Genomic DNA, 15,343 nt, shown 5'->3' with positions numbered 1-15,343 from the left:
AGAAATTGCAAATCTACAATGCCTAAACACGGGAATATTAGCACCTTTGATAGTGACCTCGAAGATTGGGCCATATATGTTGAAAGAGTAAAAAATTATTGTAAGGCCAATAAAATTCGTGACCAAGATAAAGCTCTAACATTATTAAATTTAATGGGTGCGAAGACGTACGGGCAATTGAAACACCTGTTATCACCAGATGAACCGGCGGATAAGACGTTCGATGAGATTGTTACTGTCCTGAAAGATCATCTAAACCCCACGCCGCTGATGCTAGCGGAACGATTTAAATTTTACGACAGAAGGCAGCTACAGCATGAAAGCAATGCTGAATATTTGCTGGAATTGCGTAAATTAGCGAAATATTGCCAGTTTGGAACGGGATTGACAGATGCACTACGAGACAAATTTGTGTGTGGTTTATTTAAACAGGATACACAAAAGCGACTGCTCGAGGAGAATGAGCTGACGCTTGAGAAGGCGGTCACTATGGCAGCAGCACACGAAGCCGCAGCGAGAGGCACGGCAGTAATGCAGCTACGGTCACCGGAGCTCAGTGCACACAAATTGGGTGTGAGTTCTGGCAAATGTTATCGTTGTGGAAAGACAACGCATGATCAGAACCAGTGTTGGTTTAAAAACCAAGAATGTAGAACTTGTGGTAGGCTTGGACATATAGCTAGAGTATGCAGGTCAGGGAAGAAGACCAGCAACAAGAAGTCACCGCAAGGAAAATACGCAAAGGTACACAAGGTGACCGAACAGGAGTCCGATTCAGACGCTAGCAGTAATGAACTGGCTAGCTTAAGCTGTAATGAACTGGCTAGCTTAAGAGTACTCAACGCTGGTAAGGGTGCAGACCTCCAGACAATTTGGGTCACTCTTCAGATAGAAGGAGTCCAAGTAAAACTGGAATTGGACACTGGATCGGCATTGACGGTCATAAATAAGAAAGATTACGGAAAGTTATTCCAACATATTCCCCTACAGGATACGGGGATTATATTGAAAACATACACGGGGCAAAGAGTGTACCCCATCGGGAAAATAGAGGTTGCAGTGGCCCACAAGGGCGAAGACAGTCAAATAATGGACTTATATGTGATATCTGAAGGAGGTCCTCCACTACTAGGACGGGAGTGGATTAGGAAAATGAATATGGACTGGCATTTCCTACAAACAATAACGAGTGAGAACTCGGTGAAGATAGTCGGCCCAGACTCTGGAACGGATGATGGTAAGCCCAACTCAGGTGCAAAAGACAAAGTTTCAGCACAGAATTCCACTGAGCAACAACAACATAGTTTAACTGTGGATTCTGAGTCTGGCAAGTCTACTGATGTGCCCATTTCTGAGGGACACCGGGCTCGAACTCAACTCCATTTCAAACTACAACAGCAATTAGAACAAATGCTTCGCCGTTTTGAGCAAGAGTTGAATGCAACGAAAGAGTTCTTTGATATAGAGTTGGAGAATCTGGAAAGACAACAGAAGCAGCTGATGGAGAAAATGGAGCAGGAGCACACAAAACGTCTGATGTCAGAGGAGTTAACGGTCAGCCAACTCCTGCATATGCTGAAGGACAGGACTCTGAAATGGGAAAAACTTGAACATGAACTTCAATATTCAAACGAAAGGGGTTCGGAGCTCTCAAAGGTTATTGGAAGAGCTGAGGTGGCAACACAGACTGAGATGACTGCAACAGAGCAGCCCTTGGATGCCAAAAGTACGCTGACTCACGTCAACGTAGAACAACAGACCGCTGAAACAGCTGCTCCGGTAGAGGGATTGCATAGTCCGATCAATCAATCTCCAAAGGAAGTTGAAGTATTAAAATCACAAATGAGGTCACTAGTAAACGACTTGCTGAAAGCCCAGAAAAAGCTGGATGCAGAGGTACACATGAAGAAGTCTCTTCAGGAAAGATGTCTGGATTTGGAACAAGAGCTGGCTAACGTCCAGCTAGGTATGGAGGAAATAGACGACCCTCTCACTGGTCTAGCTCAGGACGACACCGAATATTACGATGTCCTGTCCTGCCCAGCTTGTAACTTCGACTCCCAAAGTGCAGAAATCATGGAGGAGCACCAAAAGTCTACGGAACATCGGGAGAAGCTGGCTCTACGACGGAAACAGGAGGAAGAGAAGGAGGAACTGCGCATGCAGCTGGCAGCTGTGGCAGCTGACAATGGAGCCCAGAGAGTCTCCAAGAAGCAGAAAAGGAAAAGTAAAAACAGAAGATGACCCATCTGAACCATTATCACCTCTACCAGATCACACACGTGGTCCCTCCGAACGGAGCCAATTCAGTTCGGAAGTTCAAACTGTTAAATCCATGGAAGGACTATTGAATGAGTCACTCTAGCAACGTGAACCGACTACACCACAGAGATTGAATCTGTGAACTGTTTTCCGCAGAGACTGAATCTGTGATCTGTTTTTGACATGAAGTTATCTATGTATCTATGTTATTCTGTTATGTAAACCTGAAGTTATATATGTATATATGTTATTACGTTATGTTAAATGGGGAGATGACTGTAAAGCTAGGAAGGGAGGAATGTTGTGTATGTAATATGTGTGCTACTTTGAACCTATGGACAGGACTGCACTACTTGTTGGGCGTAGTGATACGCAGTACCACTCCTGGCCATAGGGGTATAAATAGTACTGTGGGTACTGATCCCCCTCAGTTCCCGCCTGTGGGCATGAAGTAAAGACCTACGTGTAGTCCCTACCTCCAACCAGTAAAGACCTGTTTGAGTTATACGTTTAAGTCTTTGTGTTAATTGTTCAATACAATACACATACTTAACATTATGTAACCCCTCTTTATCAATAACGTGGCCACAATACGAGATCTGCTCCTGGAAAAACTCGCATTTGTGGCGATTAGCTCGGAGCCCATATTCCTTCAATCTAGTGAGCACCTGCTCCAGGTTGGCGAGGTGATCACTGTCATTTTCGCCCGTGACCAGGATGTCGTCCAAATAACATTGGGTCCCTGGAATCCCTTGCAGGACTTGATCCATTGCCCTTTGCCAAATAGCCGGAGCTGATGCTACCCCGAACACCAGCCGGTTGTATTGGTAGAGACCTTTATGAGTGTTGATCGTGAGGTACTGTTTCGAGGCTTCTTCTACCTCCATTTGCAGGTACGCCTGGGCCAGATCAATCTTAGTGAAGCGTTTCCCTCCAGATAGCGAGGCGAAAATATCTTCAATCCGCGGAAGCGGATATTGTACGGTGTGAAGGACTGGGTTCACTGTCACCTTAAAGTCCCCACAGATGCGAACCTTCTTTGGTTCCCCAGGCGTATTACTAAACGACCTCTTCATTACAGGAACGATGGGTGTAGCCCACTCGCTCCAGTCCACTTTGGACAGTACTCCTGAACGTTCCAAACCTTCCAGCTCTGCTTCGACGACTGGGCGGATCGCATAAGGCCTTAAAAAACTTTGGGCTTGCATTTTCCTCTATTTTGATCGTCGCTGTTATGCCTTTTAGTGTTTCGAGTCCCTGCTGGAACACTTCTTGTGCATCAGTTAGCATTTTTGACAGTCGTCCAGGTGTGACGTCGTCATCCTTTTTGGCATCTACAGTCAGTGCTTGTATGGAATGCCAATCTAGCTGTATCTTCCGGATCCATTCACGTCCTAGTAGTGGTGGTCCTCCATCTGGCAATACATATAGGTCCATTTTTGGTATTTCCTTGCCGTTATATATAACGGTCACCCTTATTTTTCCTTTGGGGTAGACTTTTTGCCCCGTGTACGTCTTCAAGACAATCTTTGTATCTCTCAAGGGTATATGTGAGAATAGTCGCTTGTAGTCCCTTCGGTTTATGACTGTTAGGGCTGATCCTGTGTCCAATTCCATTTTCACTTGGACTCCTGCTATCTTGAGCGTGACCGATAGTTTGGTGATCCTCCGTTTTGATCACATTATGTAGTTTCAGACAACCCAGCTCCTTGCTTCCGGAGTCTGTATCACTCTTCTGTTCGTCTGACCTACTCTCCATCACCTTATGTACCTTCTTGTACTTCTCCTGTGGAGATTTTTTGCTGCTGGTTTTCTTTCCCGAACTGCAGACTCTTGCTATGTGTCCTACTTTTCCACACTGTCTGCACACTTTGTCCTTCAACCAGCAATCATTATGGTCGTGTGTTGTTCTGCCGCAGTGATAGCACTTCACTGTTCCGTATGACATTTCATTTGTGCCATATTCTTGCGATCTCCGTTGTATCTCTGCAGCGCCCCGTGCGGCTGCTTCGTGTGATACTGCAATGCTGAAAGCCTTGTCCAGCGTAAGATCCTTTTCTGATAGAAGCCGTTTCTGGGTTCCTTCACTTTGAAGCCCACACACAAACTTGTCCCTTAAAGTATCTGCTAGTCCCGTTCCAAACTGGCAGTGTTTCGATAGCTTGCGCAGTTCCGTTAAATACTCAGCATTACTTTCATCTTTATGCTGGTTCCTTTTGTGAAACTTAAATCTTTCTGCTATCAGCAGCGGTGTGGGGTTTAAGTGGTCCTGTAGGATTGACACTATGTTTTCAAAACCCTTTTCTACTGGCTTCTCTGGGGTTACTAGGTTTCGTAGTAAGCCATACGTTTTTGCATCCATTCAATTCAACAATACCAGCGCTTTCTTGTCATCTGGCACTTCATTCGCCTTGCAGTATACTTCTATGCGTTCGACATATGTCGTCCAATCTTCGACTTCATTGTCGAACGCTGTGATACTGCCACTCTTTGGCATTTTTGGGTGTGGTTAGACTGGTTTAAAATGGCGTCTCCCGCACTTTCCTTTCTTCCCCGCTGCGGCTTAAAATGGCGTCTCCCGCGCTTTCCTTTCTTCCCTGCTGCAGCTTAAAATGGCGTCTCCCACGCTTTCCTTTCTTCCCCCGCAGCGGCTTAAAATGGCGTCTCCCGTGCTGCTGCCAACGCCGCTCTCGGCGGTCCTCCTGGCAAATGGCGACGCCCTGTGGGCCTCGCGTGCTGCTGCCAATGCCGTTCTCTGCGGTCCTCGTGGCAATGGCAGCGCCTCGCGTTTTCCTGCGCGCCTCTCTCCCCCTTTGACGCTGCTCGGCCCCTGAACACCGGCTGCGCTCTGCTCTCTTTCGCCTCTCTCCCCCGTTGACGCCGCTCGGTCCCGAACACCGACTGCACTCTGCTCTCTCTCATTGACGCTGCTCGGCCCTTGAACACCGGCTGCGCCCCGTGCGCTCTGCCCTCTCTCTCTCCCCCGTCGACGCTGCTCGGCCCTTTCTGTGCCGCTCGGTCGGCTCTAGCCGCCGCTGTCCGGGAAGGGTCTGCGCAGTACCTGTTGCCAGCCCGTTTCGCTGGACCACCGTGGCTGGAAGGCCAAGCCTGGCTCTCGACAGCCTCCCCTGCGATGCCCGTGCTTCTGGACTCGACCTCCTTATGCAGAGTTGCAGGTAGGTTCAAATCTTCTCGTCACCAATGTTAGATCCGGGTATCTTAATGTTGTGTCCTTTCAATAATCAGACAAAGACTGCAGGGAACGATCAACAGGTGTTTACTGGATGAAGTTCAAACTGCAACTGACTGTACAGAGCGCCACTCAGGGCTTATATACAGGTGTGGTCACTGCCGGTACTACAGGATACAGGAGCTGTAAAAAGTAGTTCTCCCCCTTAAAGGTACATACACTACTTGTAGGTGGTGATGTTCCCTTGCGTCTGCTGCCCTTGTCCTTCTAAGTGGTAGAGGTCGCGGGTTTGGAAGGTGCTGTTGAAGGAGCTTTTGGCGAGTTGCTGCAGTGCATCTTGTAAATGGTACACACTGCAGCCACGGTACACCGGTGGTGGAGGGAGTGAATGTTTAAGGTGGTGGATGGGGTGCCAATCAAGCGGGCTGCTTTGTTAATGTTATAATTATTAAAACAACTGCCTTTTACTCATGTTCATACTGACAACTCAGAGAAAAAGTATTGTTCACGCATACAAGGTAGCAAGATATGGAAGGCCTGTACCGCTAGTAAAGTTTGGAGGGCGGTTCGAAATAAAAATCCTAATTTAAACACATATATTTAAGTACAACATTTCAGTACTGTTGCAGACTGCTTTCCAAATTCTTCTGGTGGAAATTTGAAAGAGAAAGTGAAAGAAAGAATTGCAATTATAATAACGTCTTTCCCGACTCAAACGCTGTACAGCGGGTTGGAGACGGGTTTCTGATTTTTCAATCTAACGCCGACCACAGCCCACCCGTTTTTTTCTGGGTGTTAAAATTCACCCCTATGTAACAGCCTGCCTTCCGCCGCGACTCACCTCCACTTGATCTTCAAGAGACTGGCAACATCGGCGCAGAGGGGGACGACACCCTTCCGGGAGCTTCTGATGACGAAGGCCACCGCCTTCGATGCAATTTCTTTATCGTCGTCCCCGCCGTCTATTTCCGAACCACTTCCTGGAAGAACAGATTTGAAGAACAAGGAAGAACTTTAGTAACAATCCAGTTACAGGAAACTCTCGTTTAAACGGCACCTAAATATCTGGAATTCTCTATTAACTGGCAAAATTCTCACTCCGAAAACAACACCTCAATAACCGGCAATGTTGCCGAGTACAAGTCTCCCGCGGTAGCCGAGTTAGTCAGTGGGGGGAGTTCTCCAAACTGCCACTACTCGGCTTCTTGGCGCTGTCGGAACTTGGAACACCTCAATACCCCTGTAACAGGAGTCTGACTCTCCCGTGCTGCCGGTAGTCTCTTCTGATCCGCCATTTTACAGGGGTGCTGTGTGTCTCCCACGCTGCTGGTAATCACTGCATTGCATTACCCTCAACTGGCAGTACTGTACTTAATCAAGCATCTTCCACCATCCATTTAACACAACATTCTGTAGGTGAGTACCCAATTACTGTACACTGCACATTTCTTGATTTTTTTATTTTTCTTTGTTAAAAATAGCCTCGGTAGATAATCCTCTCCGTCATCCGGAATTTTTGATAAACCGGCAACACGCCGGTCCCGTCGGTGCCGGATAAAAAAGAGTTTCCTGTACTTCAGGCTCGTCACCTGACCAGAGTTAGGTCTAAAGAGCTCCACAAGATGTGATTTTCAAAATATAAAGAAAGACAGACTTGAATTTCTCTACAGCATCTTTCACGACCTCAGGACGCCCCCAAAAGCGCTTTACAGCCGCTGAAGTACTTTTGTGGTGTAGTCACTTGTTGTAATGTAGGAAACGCGGTAGCCAATTTGCGCACAGCAAGATCCCACACACGCACAGCAATGCGATAATGACCAGATAATCTGTTTTTAGTGATGTTGGTTGAGGGATCAATATTGTCCAGGACGCCGGGGGTGACTCCCCTGCTCTCCTTCGAAATAACGTTTTATCCGAAAAATGGACTTGAATCCACAACCTTCTGACTCCAAGGTGAGAGTGTCAAGGCTGACACAAACATAGCATTCAACAAGGTCAAACCAAGTGAATAGCTGGTTAATCCTTGTTGGTTGGGGAGGATTGGGGAGGCCACCGGAAGAACGCCCTGATCTTCTTTAAATAATGCCATGGGATCTTTTGCAATCACCCGACCAGATGGACTGGGCCTTGGTTTAACATCTCGTCTGATTGACGGCACCTCCGACAATGCAGCATTCCCTCAGTACTGCATTGAAGCGTCAGCCTAGATTATTCTGCTCAAGTCCTGGAGTGGGGCTTGAAACCAGGATCTTTTGATCTTCAAGAGCTCTACCACTGAGTTAAGCTGTACACAAGTGTAAATATCACGGTATTTCTTTTCCGAGTTATCTCCCTTCCTATCCTGTAGGCATTGTCTTTTTCTGTGTTACAGTTCCATGGGTGTCAGCAGGCCTCTAGATCCTTATCCAAATAGTCCTTCTTTACGATTATGTCTTCAGCTGGCCTCAATACAGATGTGCTCTCCAGCAGGCCTACTGAATAGCAATCAGGTGATATTTTTCCCCTTCCCAAAGCCTCAGCTCAGTGGTAGAACTCTTGAGGGAGTGCTGCACTGTTGGAGGTGCCATCTTTCAGATGAGACGTTAAACCGAGGCCCCGTCTGCCCTCTCAGGTAGATGTAAAAGATCCCATGGCACTATTTGAAGAACAGCTTGGGAGTTCTCCCCTGGTATCCTGACCAATATTTATTCCTCAACCAATATCACTAAAACAGATTAAATGGTCATCTATCTCATTGCTGTTTGTGGGACCTTGCTGTGCGCAAATTGGCGATCCCATTTCCCACTTTTGACTACACTTCAAAACTGCCAATTGGACTGTTGCAGAAGGGTGAAATAAGTTAAGCCAGGAATCAAACCTGGGACCTCTGGTCCTTGTAGTTCAGTACAACACCACACACTGTAGCTACCTATTAAGCCATCAGGTGAGCTGTTTGTATCATTCAGGGGGTAGGTTGACCTATTGCTTTATGCATGCCACAGCATATCCATTGAGCTAGAAAGTGCCCCTCACTGCATATATCCTTCCTTCTCTTCAACTCTTTTGTAGGAAACTCGGGTTCTATCTGTTAGCTCATTGTCAACCAGAGGCCGAAACCGAGGCTCTGCTAGTTTGTGCAGCTCAAACACTATCCGCACAGTACACTTGCACTCCAGGAACTGGGGAACAGGAGTAGGCCATTCAACCCCCTCCGCCATTCAATAGATTATGGCTAATCTGTATCTCAACTCCATTTGCCTGCCTTTTCTCCATATACCTTGATATAGATAGGTTAAGTGAGTGGGCAAAAATTTGGCAGATGGAGTACAATGTGGGAAAATGTGAGGTTATCCACTTTGGAAGGAAGAATGAAAAAGCAAATTATTATTTAAATGGAGTGAGACTACAGAATGCGGCGGTACAGAGGGATCTGGGGGTCCGAGTACATGAAACACAAAAAGTTAGCATGCAGGTGCAGCAAGTAATTAGGAAGGCTAATGGAATGTTGGCCTTTATTGCAAGGGGTATGGAGTATAAAAGTTGGGAAGTTTTGATGCAACTTTACAGGGCGCTGGTGAGACCACACCTGGAGTACTGCGTACAGTTGTGGTCTCCATATTTAAGGAAGGATATTCTTGCATTGGAGGCAGTGCAGAGAAGGTTCACTAGATTGATTCCTGGGATGAAGGGGTTGATGTATGACGAAAGGTTGAGCAGGTTGGGCCTATACTCATTGGAGTTTAGAAGAATGAGAGGTGATCTTATTGAAACATATAAGATTCTGAGGGGGATTGACAGGGTGGATGCTGAGAGAATGTTTCCCCTAGTGGGGGTATCTAGAACTAGGGGGCACAGTTTCAGAATAAGGGGTCGCCCATTTAAGACGGAGATGAGGAGGAATTTCTTCTCTCAGAGGGTCAGGAATCTTTGGAATTCTCTACCCCAGAGAGCTGTGGAGGCGGAGTCACTGAATATATTCAAGGCGGAGATTGACAGACATTTGAACTACAGGAAACTTTCTTTTATCCGACACGGACGGGACCGACGTGGTGCCGGTTCATCAACAATTCCGGATAACCGAACGCTATAGTAAAAGATACGGAGCTCAGAGCTCCGTATAAAGCAACAAACCCACAGCTTCAAAACAATCGGCACAAGTTGCAAGCCTCTCTGTAGCTTAGCAACAGCTTCAGCTACACCCTTGCACAGCAACAAATGGAGTTTAAAAAGGTAATGAAAGTAATAAAAGTTAACGGAACCGACTCCTGAATTTTGCCGGTGGATAGAGTTATTTAGGGGCCGGTTAATCGAAAGTTTCCTGTACAAGGGAGTCAAGGGATATGGGGAGAGAGCGGGAAAGTGGTATTGAGGCCAAGATTGGATCAGCCATGATCTTATTGAATGGCGGAAGAGGCTCGAGGGGCCGAATGGCCTACTCCTGCTCCTGTTTCTTATGTTCTTATGTCCTTACCTAACAAAAATCTAGCGCTCTCAGTCTTGAAAGCTTCAATTGCCCCAGCAGCTACAGCTTTTTTGAGGAGAGAATGCTAGGTTTCTACTACCCTTTTTTGTGAAAAATTGCTTACTGATTTCCCTCCGAAATGGCCTAACTCTGATCTTAAAATTATGCCCCCTCGTTCTTGGTTCCCCCATCAGAGGAAATAGTTTCTCTGTGTTTGCCCTACTGAATACTTATAACATTTTAATCACCTCGATCAGATCACCCCTTATACTCAAGGGAATACAAGTCAGGTTTCTGCAATCTGTCCTCATAATTAAACTCTCTAAGCCCTGGTATCATTCTGGTAAATCTGCGCTGCACCCTCTCCAAGGTCAATATAATCTTTCCCGAGATGCGGTGCCCAGAAAGTCATCAGGAGAACCTGCTATGACCCAGTTCTTCATTAAAGCAGTCTGTTCTCAGCCAGCACGCTGAGCGTGCACCATCAACCACTGCACAAGGTTCGTCGAATACAAGAAGTCAATTGTGCTCTCAATCCTGTCTTTGAGCACCAGACCAGTTATTCACAAAATAGTCATAAACCACAGGACTGCTCACCACACCTGTAGATGCTGGCAGTTTGAGGCCATGATATAATATTGTCAGGGCACCAGAGAGAGAGCTGTTCACAACATCCAAGATTGGCAAAGGGTATTCCAAAAAACATCTGCTACTGAAACTCTAGAGGAGGTTACAGAGATAGGGAGGGCTGTAGCGCTGGAGGAGGTTACTGAGATAGGGAGGGATGTAGCGCTGGGGGAGGTTACAGAGATAGGGAGGGATGTAGCGCTAGAGGAGGTTACAGAGATAGGGAGGGATGTAGCGCTAGAGGAGATTACAGAGATAGGGAGGGATGTAGCGCTGGAGGAGGTTACAGAGATAGGGAGGGATGTAGCGCTGGAGGAGGTTACAGAGATAGGGAGGGATGTAGCGTTGGAGGAGGTTACAGAGATAGGGAGGGATGTAGCGCTGGAGGAGGTTACAGAGATAGGGAGGGATGTAGCGCTAGAGGAGGTTACAGAGATAGGGAGGGATGTAGCGCTGGAGGAGGTTACAGAGATAGGGAGGGATGTAGCGCTGGAGGAGGTTACAGAGATAGGGAGGGATGTAGCATTGGAGGAGGTTACAGAAATAGGGAGGGATGTAGCGCTGGAGGAGGTTACAGAGATAGGGAGGGATATAGCACTGGGGGAGGTTACAGAGATAGGGAGGGATATAGCGCTGGAGGAGGTTACAGAGATAGGGAGGGATGTAGCGCTGGAAGAGGTTACAGAGATAGGGAGGGATATAGCACTGGGGGAGGTTACAGAGATAGGGAAGGATGTAGCGCTGGAGGAGGTTACAGAGATAGGGAGATTTATAGCACTGGGGGAGGTTACAGAGATAGGGAGGGATATAGCGCTGGAGGAGGTTACAGAGATAGGGAGGGATGTAGCACTGGGGGAGGTTACAGAGATAGGGAGGGATGTAGCGCTGGAGGAGGTTACTGAGATAGGGAGGGATGTAGCGCTGGAGGAGGTTACTGAGATAGGGAGGGATATAGCGCTGGAGGAGGTTACAGAGATAGGGAGGGATGTAGCGCTGGAGGAGGTTACAGAGATAGGGAGGGATGTAGCGCTGGAGGAGGTTACAGAGATAGGGAGGGATGTAGCACTGGGGGAGGTTACAGAGATAGGGAGGGATGCAGCACTGGAGGAGGTTACAGAGATAGGGAGGGATGTAGCGCTGGAGGAGGTTACAGAGATAGGGAGGGATGTAGCGCTGGAGGAGGTTACAGAGATAGGGAGGGATGTAGCGCTGGAGGAGGTTACAGAGATAGGGAGGGATGTAGCGCTGGAGGAAGGTACAGAGATAGGGAGGGATGTAGCACTGGGGGAGGTTACAGAGATAGGGAGGGATGTAGCGCTGGAGGAGGTTACAGAGATAGGGAGGGATGTAGCGCTGGAGGAGGTTACAGAGATAGGGAGGGATGTAGCGCTGGAGGAGGTTACAGAGATAGGGAGGGATGTAGCACTGGGGGAGGTTACAGAGATAGGGAGGGATGCAGCACTGGAGGAGGTTACAGAGATAGGGAGGGATGTAGCGCTGGAGGAGGTTACAGAGATAGGGAGGGATGTAGCGCTGGAGGAGGTTACAGAGATAGGGAGGGATGTAGCGCTGGAGGAGGTTACAGAGATAGGGAGGGATGTAGCACTGGGGGAGGTTACAGAGATAGGGAGGGATGCAGCACTGGAGGAGGTTACAGAGATAGGGAGGGATGTAGCGCTGGAGGAGGTTACAGAGATAGGGAGGGATGTAGCGCTGGAGGAGGTTACAGAGATAGGGAGGGATGTAGCGCTGGAGGAGGTTACAGAGATAGGGAGGGATGTAGCGCTGGAGGAGGTTACAGAGATAGGGAGGGATGTAGCACTGGGGGAGGTTACAGAGATAGGGAGGGATGTAGCGCTGGAGGAGGTTACAGAGATAGGGAGGGATATAGCGCTGGAGGAGGTTACAGAGATAGGGAGGGATGTAGCGCTGGAGGTGGTTACAGAGATAGGGAGGGATGTAGCGCTGGAGGAGGTTACTGAGATAGGGATGTAGCACTGGGGGAGGTTACAGAGATAGGGAGGGGTGTAGCGCTGGAGGAGGTTACTGAGATAGGGAGGGATGTAGCACTGGGGGAGGTTACAGAGATAGGGAGGGATATAGCGCTGGAGGAGGTTACAGAGATAGGGAGGGGTGTAGCGCTGGAGGAGTTTACTGAGATAGGGAGGGATGTAGCACTGGGGGAGGTTACAGAGATAGGGAGGGATGTAGCGCTGGAGGAGGTTACAGAGATAGGGAGGGATATAGCGCTGGAGGAGGTTACAGAGATAGGGAGGGATGTAGCGCTAGAGGAGGTTACAGAGATAGGGAGGGATGTAGCGCTGGAGGAGGTTACAGAGATAGGGAGGGATGTGGCGCTGGAGGAGGTTACAGAGATAGGGAGGGATGTAGCACTGGAGGAGGTTACAGAGATAGGGAGGGATGTAGCACTGGGGGAGGTTACAGAGATAGGGAGGGATGTAGCGCTGGAGGAGGTTACAGAGATAGGGAGGGATGTAGCGCTGGAGGAGGTTACTGAGATAGGGATGTAGCACTGGGGGAGGTTACAGAGATAGGGAGGGGTGTAGCGCTGGAGGAGGTTACTGAGATAGGGAGGGATGTAGCACTGGGGGAGGTTACAGAGATAGGGAGGGATATAGCGCTGGAGGAGTTTACAGAGATAGGGAGGGGTGTAGCGCTGGAGGAGGTTCCTGAGATAGGGAGGGATGTAGCACTGGGGGAGGTTACAGAGATAGGGAGGGATGTAGCGCTGGAGGAGGTTACAGAGATAGGGAGGGATGTAGCGCTGGAGGAGGTTACAGAGATAGGGAGGAATGTAGCGCTGGAGGAGGTTACAGAGATAGGGAGGGATATAGCGCTGGAGGAGGTTACAGAGATAGGGAGGGGTGTAGCGCTGGAGGAGGTTCCTGAGATAGGGAGGGATGTAGCACTGGGGGAGGTTACAGAGATAGGGAGGGATGTAGCGCTGGAGGAAGTTACAGAGATAGGGAGGGATGTAGCGCTGGAGGAGGTTACAGAGATAGGGAGGGATATAGCGCTGGAGGAGTTTACAGAGATAGGGAGGGGTGTAGCGCTGGAGGAGGTTCCTGAGATAGGGAGGGATGTAGCACTGGGGGAGGTTACAGAGATAGGGAGGGATATAACGCTGGAGGAGGTTACAGAGATAGGGAGGGATGTAGCGCTGGAGGAGGTTACAGAGATAGGGAGGGATGTAGCGCTGGAGGAGGTTACTGAGATAGGGAGGGATGTAGCGCTGGAGGAGGTTACAGAGATAGGGAGGAATGTAGCACTGGGGGAGGTTACAGAGATAGGGAGGGATGTAGCGCTGGAGGAAGTTACAGAGATAGGGAGGGATGTAGCGCTGGAGGAGGTTACAGAGATAGGGAGGGATGTAGCGCTGGAGGAAGTTACAGAGATAGGGAGGGATGTAGCGCTGGAGGAGGTTACAGAGATAGGGAGGGATGTAGCGCTGGAGGAGGTTACAGAGATAGGGAGGGATGTAGCACTGGGGGAGGTTACAGAGATAGGGAGGGATGTAGCGCTGGAGGAGGTTACTGAGATAGGGAGGGATGTAGCACTGGGGGAGGTTACAGAGATAGGGAGGGCTATAACGCTGGAGGAGGTTACAGAGATAGGGAGGGATGTAGCGCTGGAGGAGGTTACAGAGATAGGGAGGGACATGGCCATGGAGGGATTTGAACAGAAGGATGAAAATTTTGAAATTGAGACTTTGCTGGACCGGGAGCTAATGTAGGCCAAGGGTGAGGGGTGCACGGGCCTTGATGCAAGTCAGGAGAGCTTTGGATGATAGGGTTTCACCGCGAGACCCCTGCTGAGCGTCCCCTTTCACCCACGGCAGTTGAATAGTTTGAGCGCATTCACCGGCGAAGCTCGCACATGAAAAATGGCCCACTTGGGTTAGGCACCGGAGAACAGCTAGATTTTGTGGAACCGTAGCCCAGGGAAAAAAACCAGTCAATGCCTTCGGGGGAGGAGGGTAGGGGAGGAAACTGGCATGAAAAAGTAATGCAAAAATTCTCTAGAAGCCGATAACATCATCAGGTGAACTGGCTTAAAGGAGCTAATGTTCGACACGTGAGTGAGCGGCATTAGCAGAAGTGGATACAATCATTACCTCCCGCGATCGGCTCATTACAACAACAAATTCAGCTCCCTCATCCTACTGAGCTAATAAATAAAGACTTGTGTTTACATAGAGCCTGATCACAATGTTGAAACACCTCAAGAGTGCTTCACACAATGAATTACTTTTGACAAAAGCAAAATACTTGCGGATGCTGGAACCCTGAAATAAAAAACAGAACATGCTGGAAAACACTCGGCGGGCCAAGGCAGCCTCTGTGGAGAGAGAAACAGGGCTGGATTTTCATTGAGGAGGCGGGACTACAACTTTCGGGGTTGTAGTCCCGCCTCCATCGAGTTGTGGCCAACCCACGCGATTTTCACTTGATTGACCTTGTTGAGCCCGCCCAGTGGGCTCTGCAGGCCAATTAAGGGCCACCCGGCAAAAGGTGACGTCACAGATTGAAATTTCATCTGTCAAGACCTTTTGACAGATGAAATATCAGTGTTTCACAGCTGTTTGAAGCTGTCAAACACTGACAATCTGTACTCCAGGTTAATTCCTTCCTCTCAGGATGATTTAGAGATCTCCCCAGAACAGAAAGCAGAGGCTGCAGATTTTGACAGCTGGCGGCCATTCTGCTTTCTGTGCCGGTGAGATGAGGGACTCTCGAGACCTGAAGGAAGGAAGGCTGTAAAGGTAAGTAAAGGTTAGTAGAACTTGTTTAAACACTTTACAC

At 48.6% G+C, this 15,343-nt stretch overlaps 1 protein-coding gene across 1 annotated transcript in view; it reads right to left on the bottom strand.

Moving 5' to 3' along the window:
• LOC147116963 (uncharacterized) overlaps positions 1-15,343 on the bottom strand; it is a 108,126-nt gene that overhangs the window by 68,014 nt on the left and 24,769 nt on the right. The window contains exon 2 of the mRNA XM_085987469.1: positions 6,294-6,432. Within this exon, the coding sequence (XP_085843595.1) occupies positions 6,294-6,432 (139 nt within the window). The remainder of the gene's footprint in view (positions 1-6,293; positions 6,433-15,343) is intronic.

This window comes from Somniosus microcephalus, chromosome 5, assembly GCF_052327205.1.
Source record: "Somniosus microcephalus isolate GS21.2 chromosome 5, FLI_Smic_1.0, whole genome shotgun sequence".
NCBI classification, from domain to species: Eukaryota; Metazoa; Chordata; class Chondrichthyes; order Squaliformes; family Somniosidae; genus Somniosus; species Somniosus microcephalus.
This window is presented reverse-complemented; position numbering and strand designations above follow the sequence as displayed.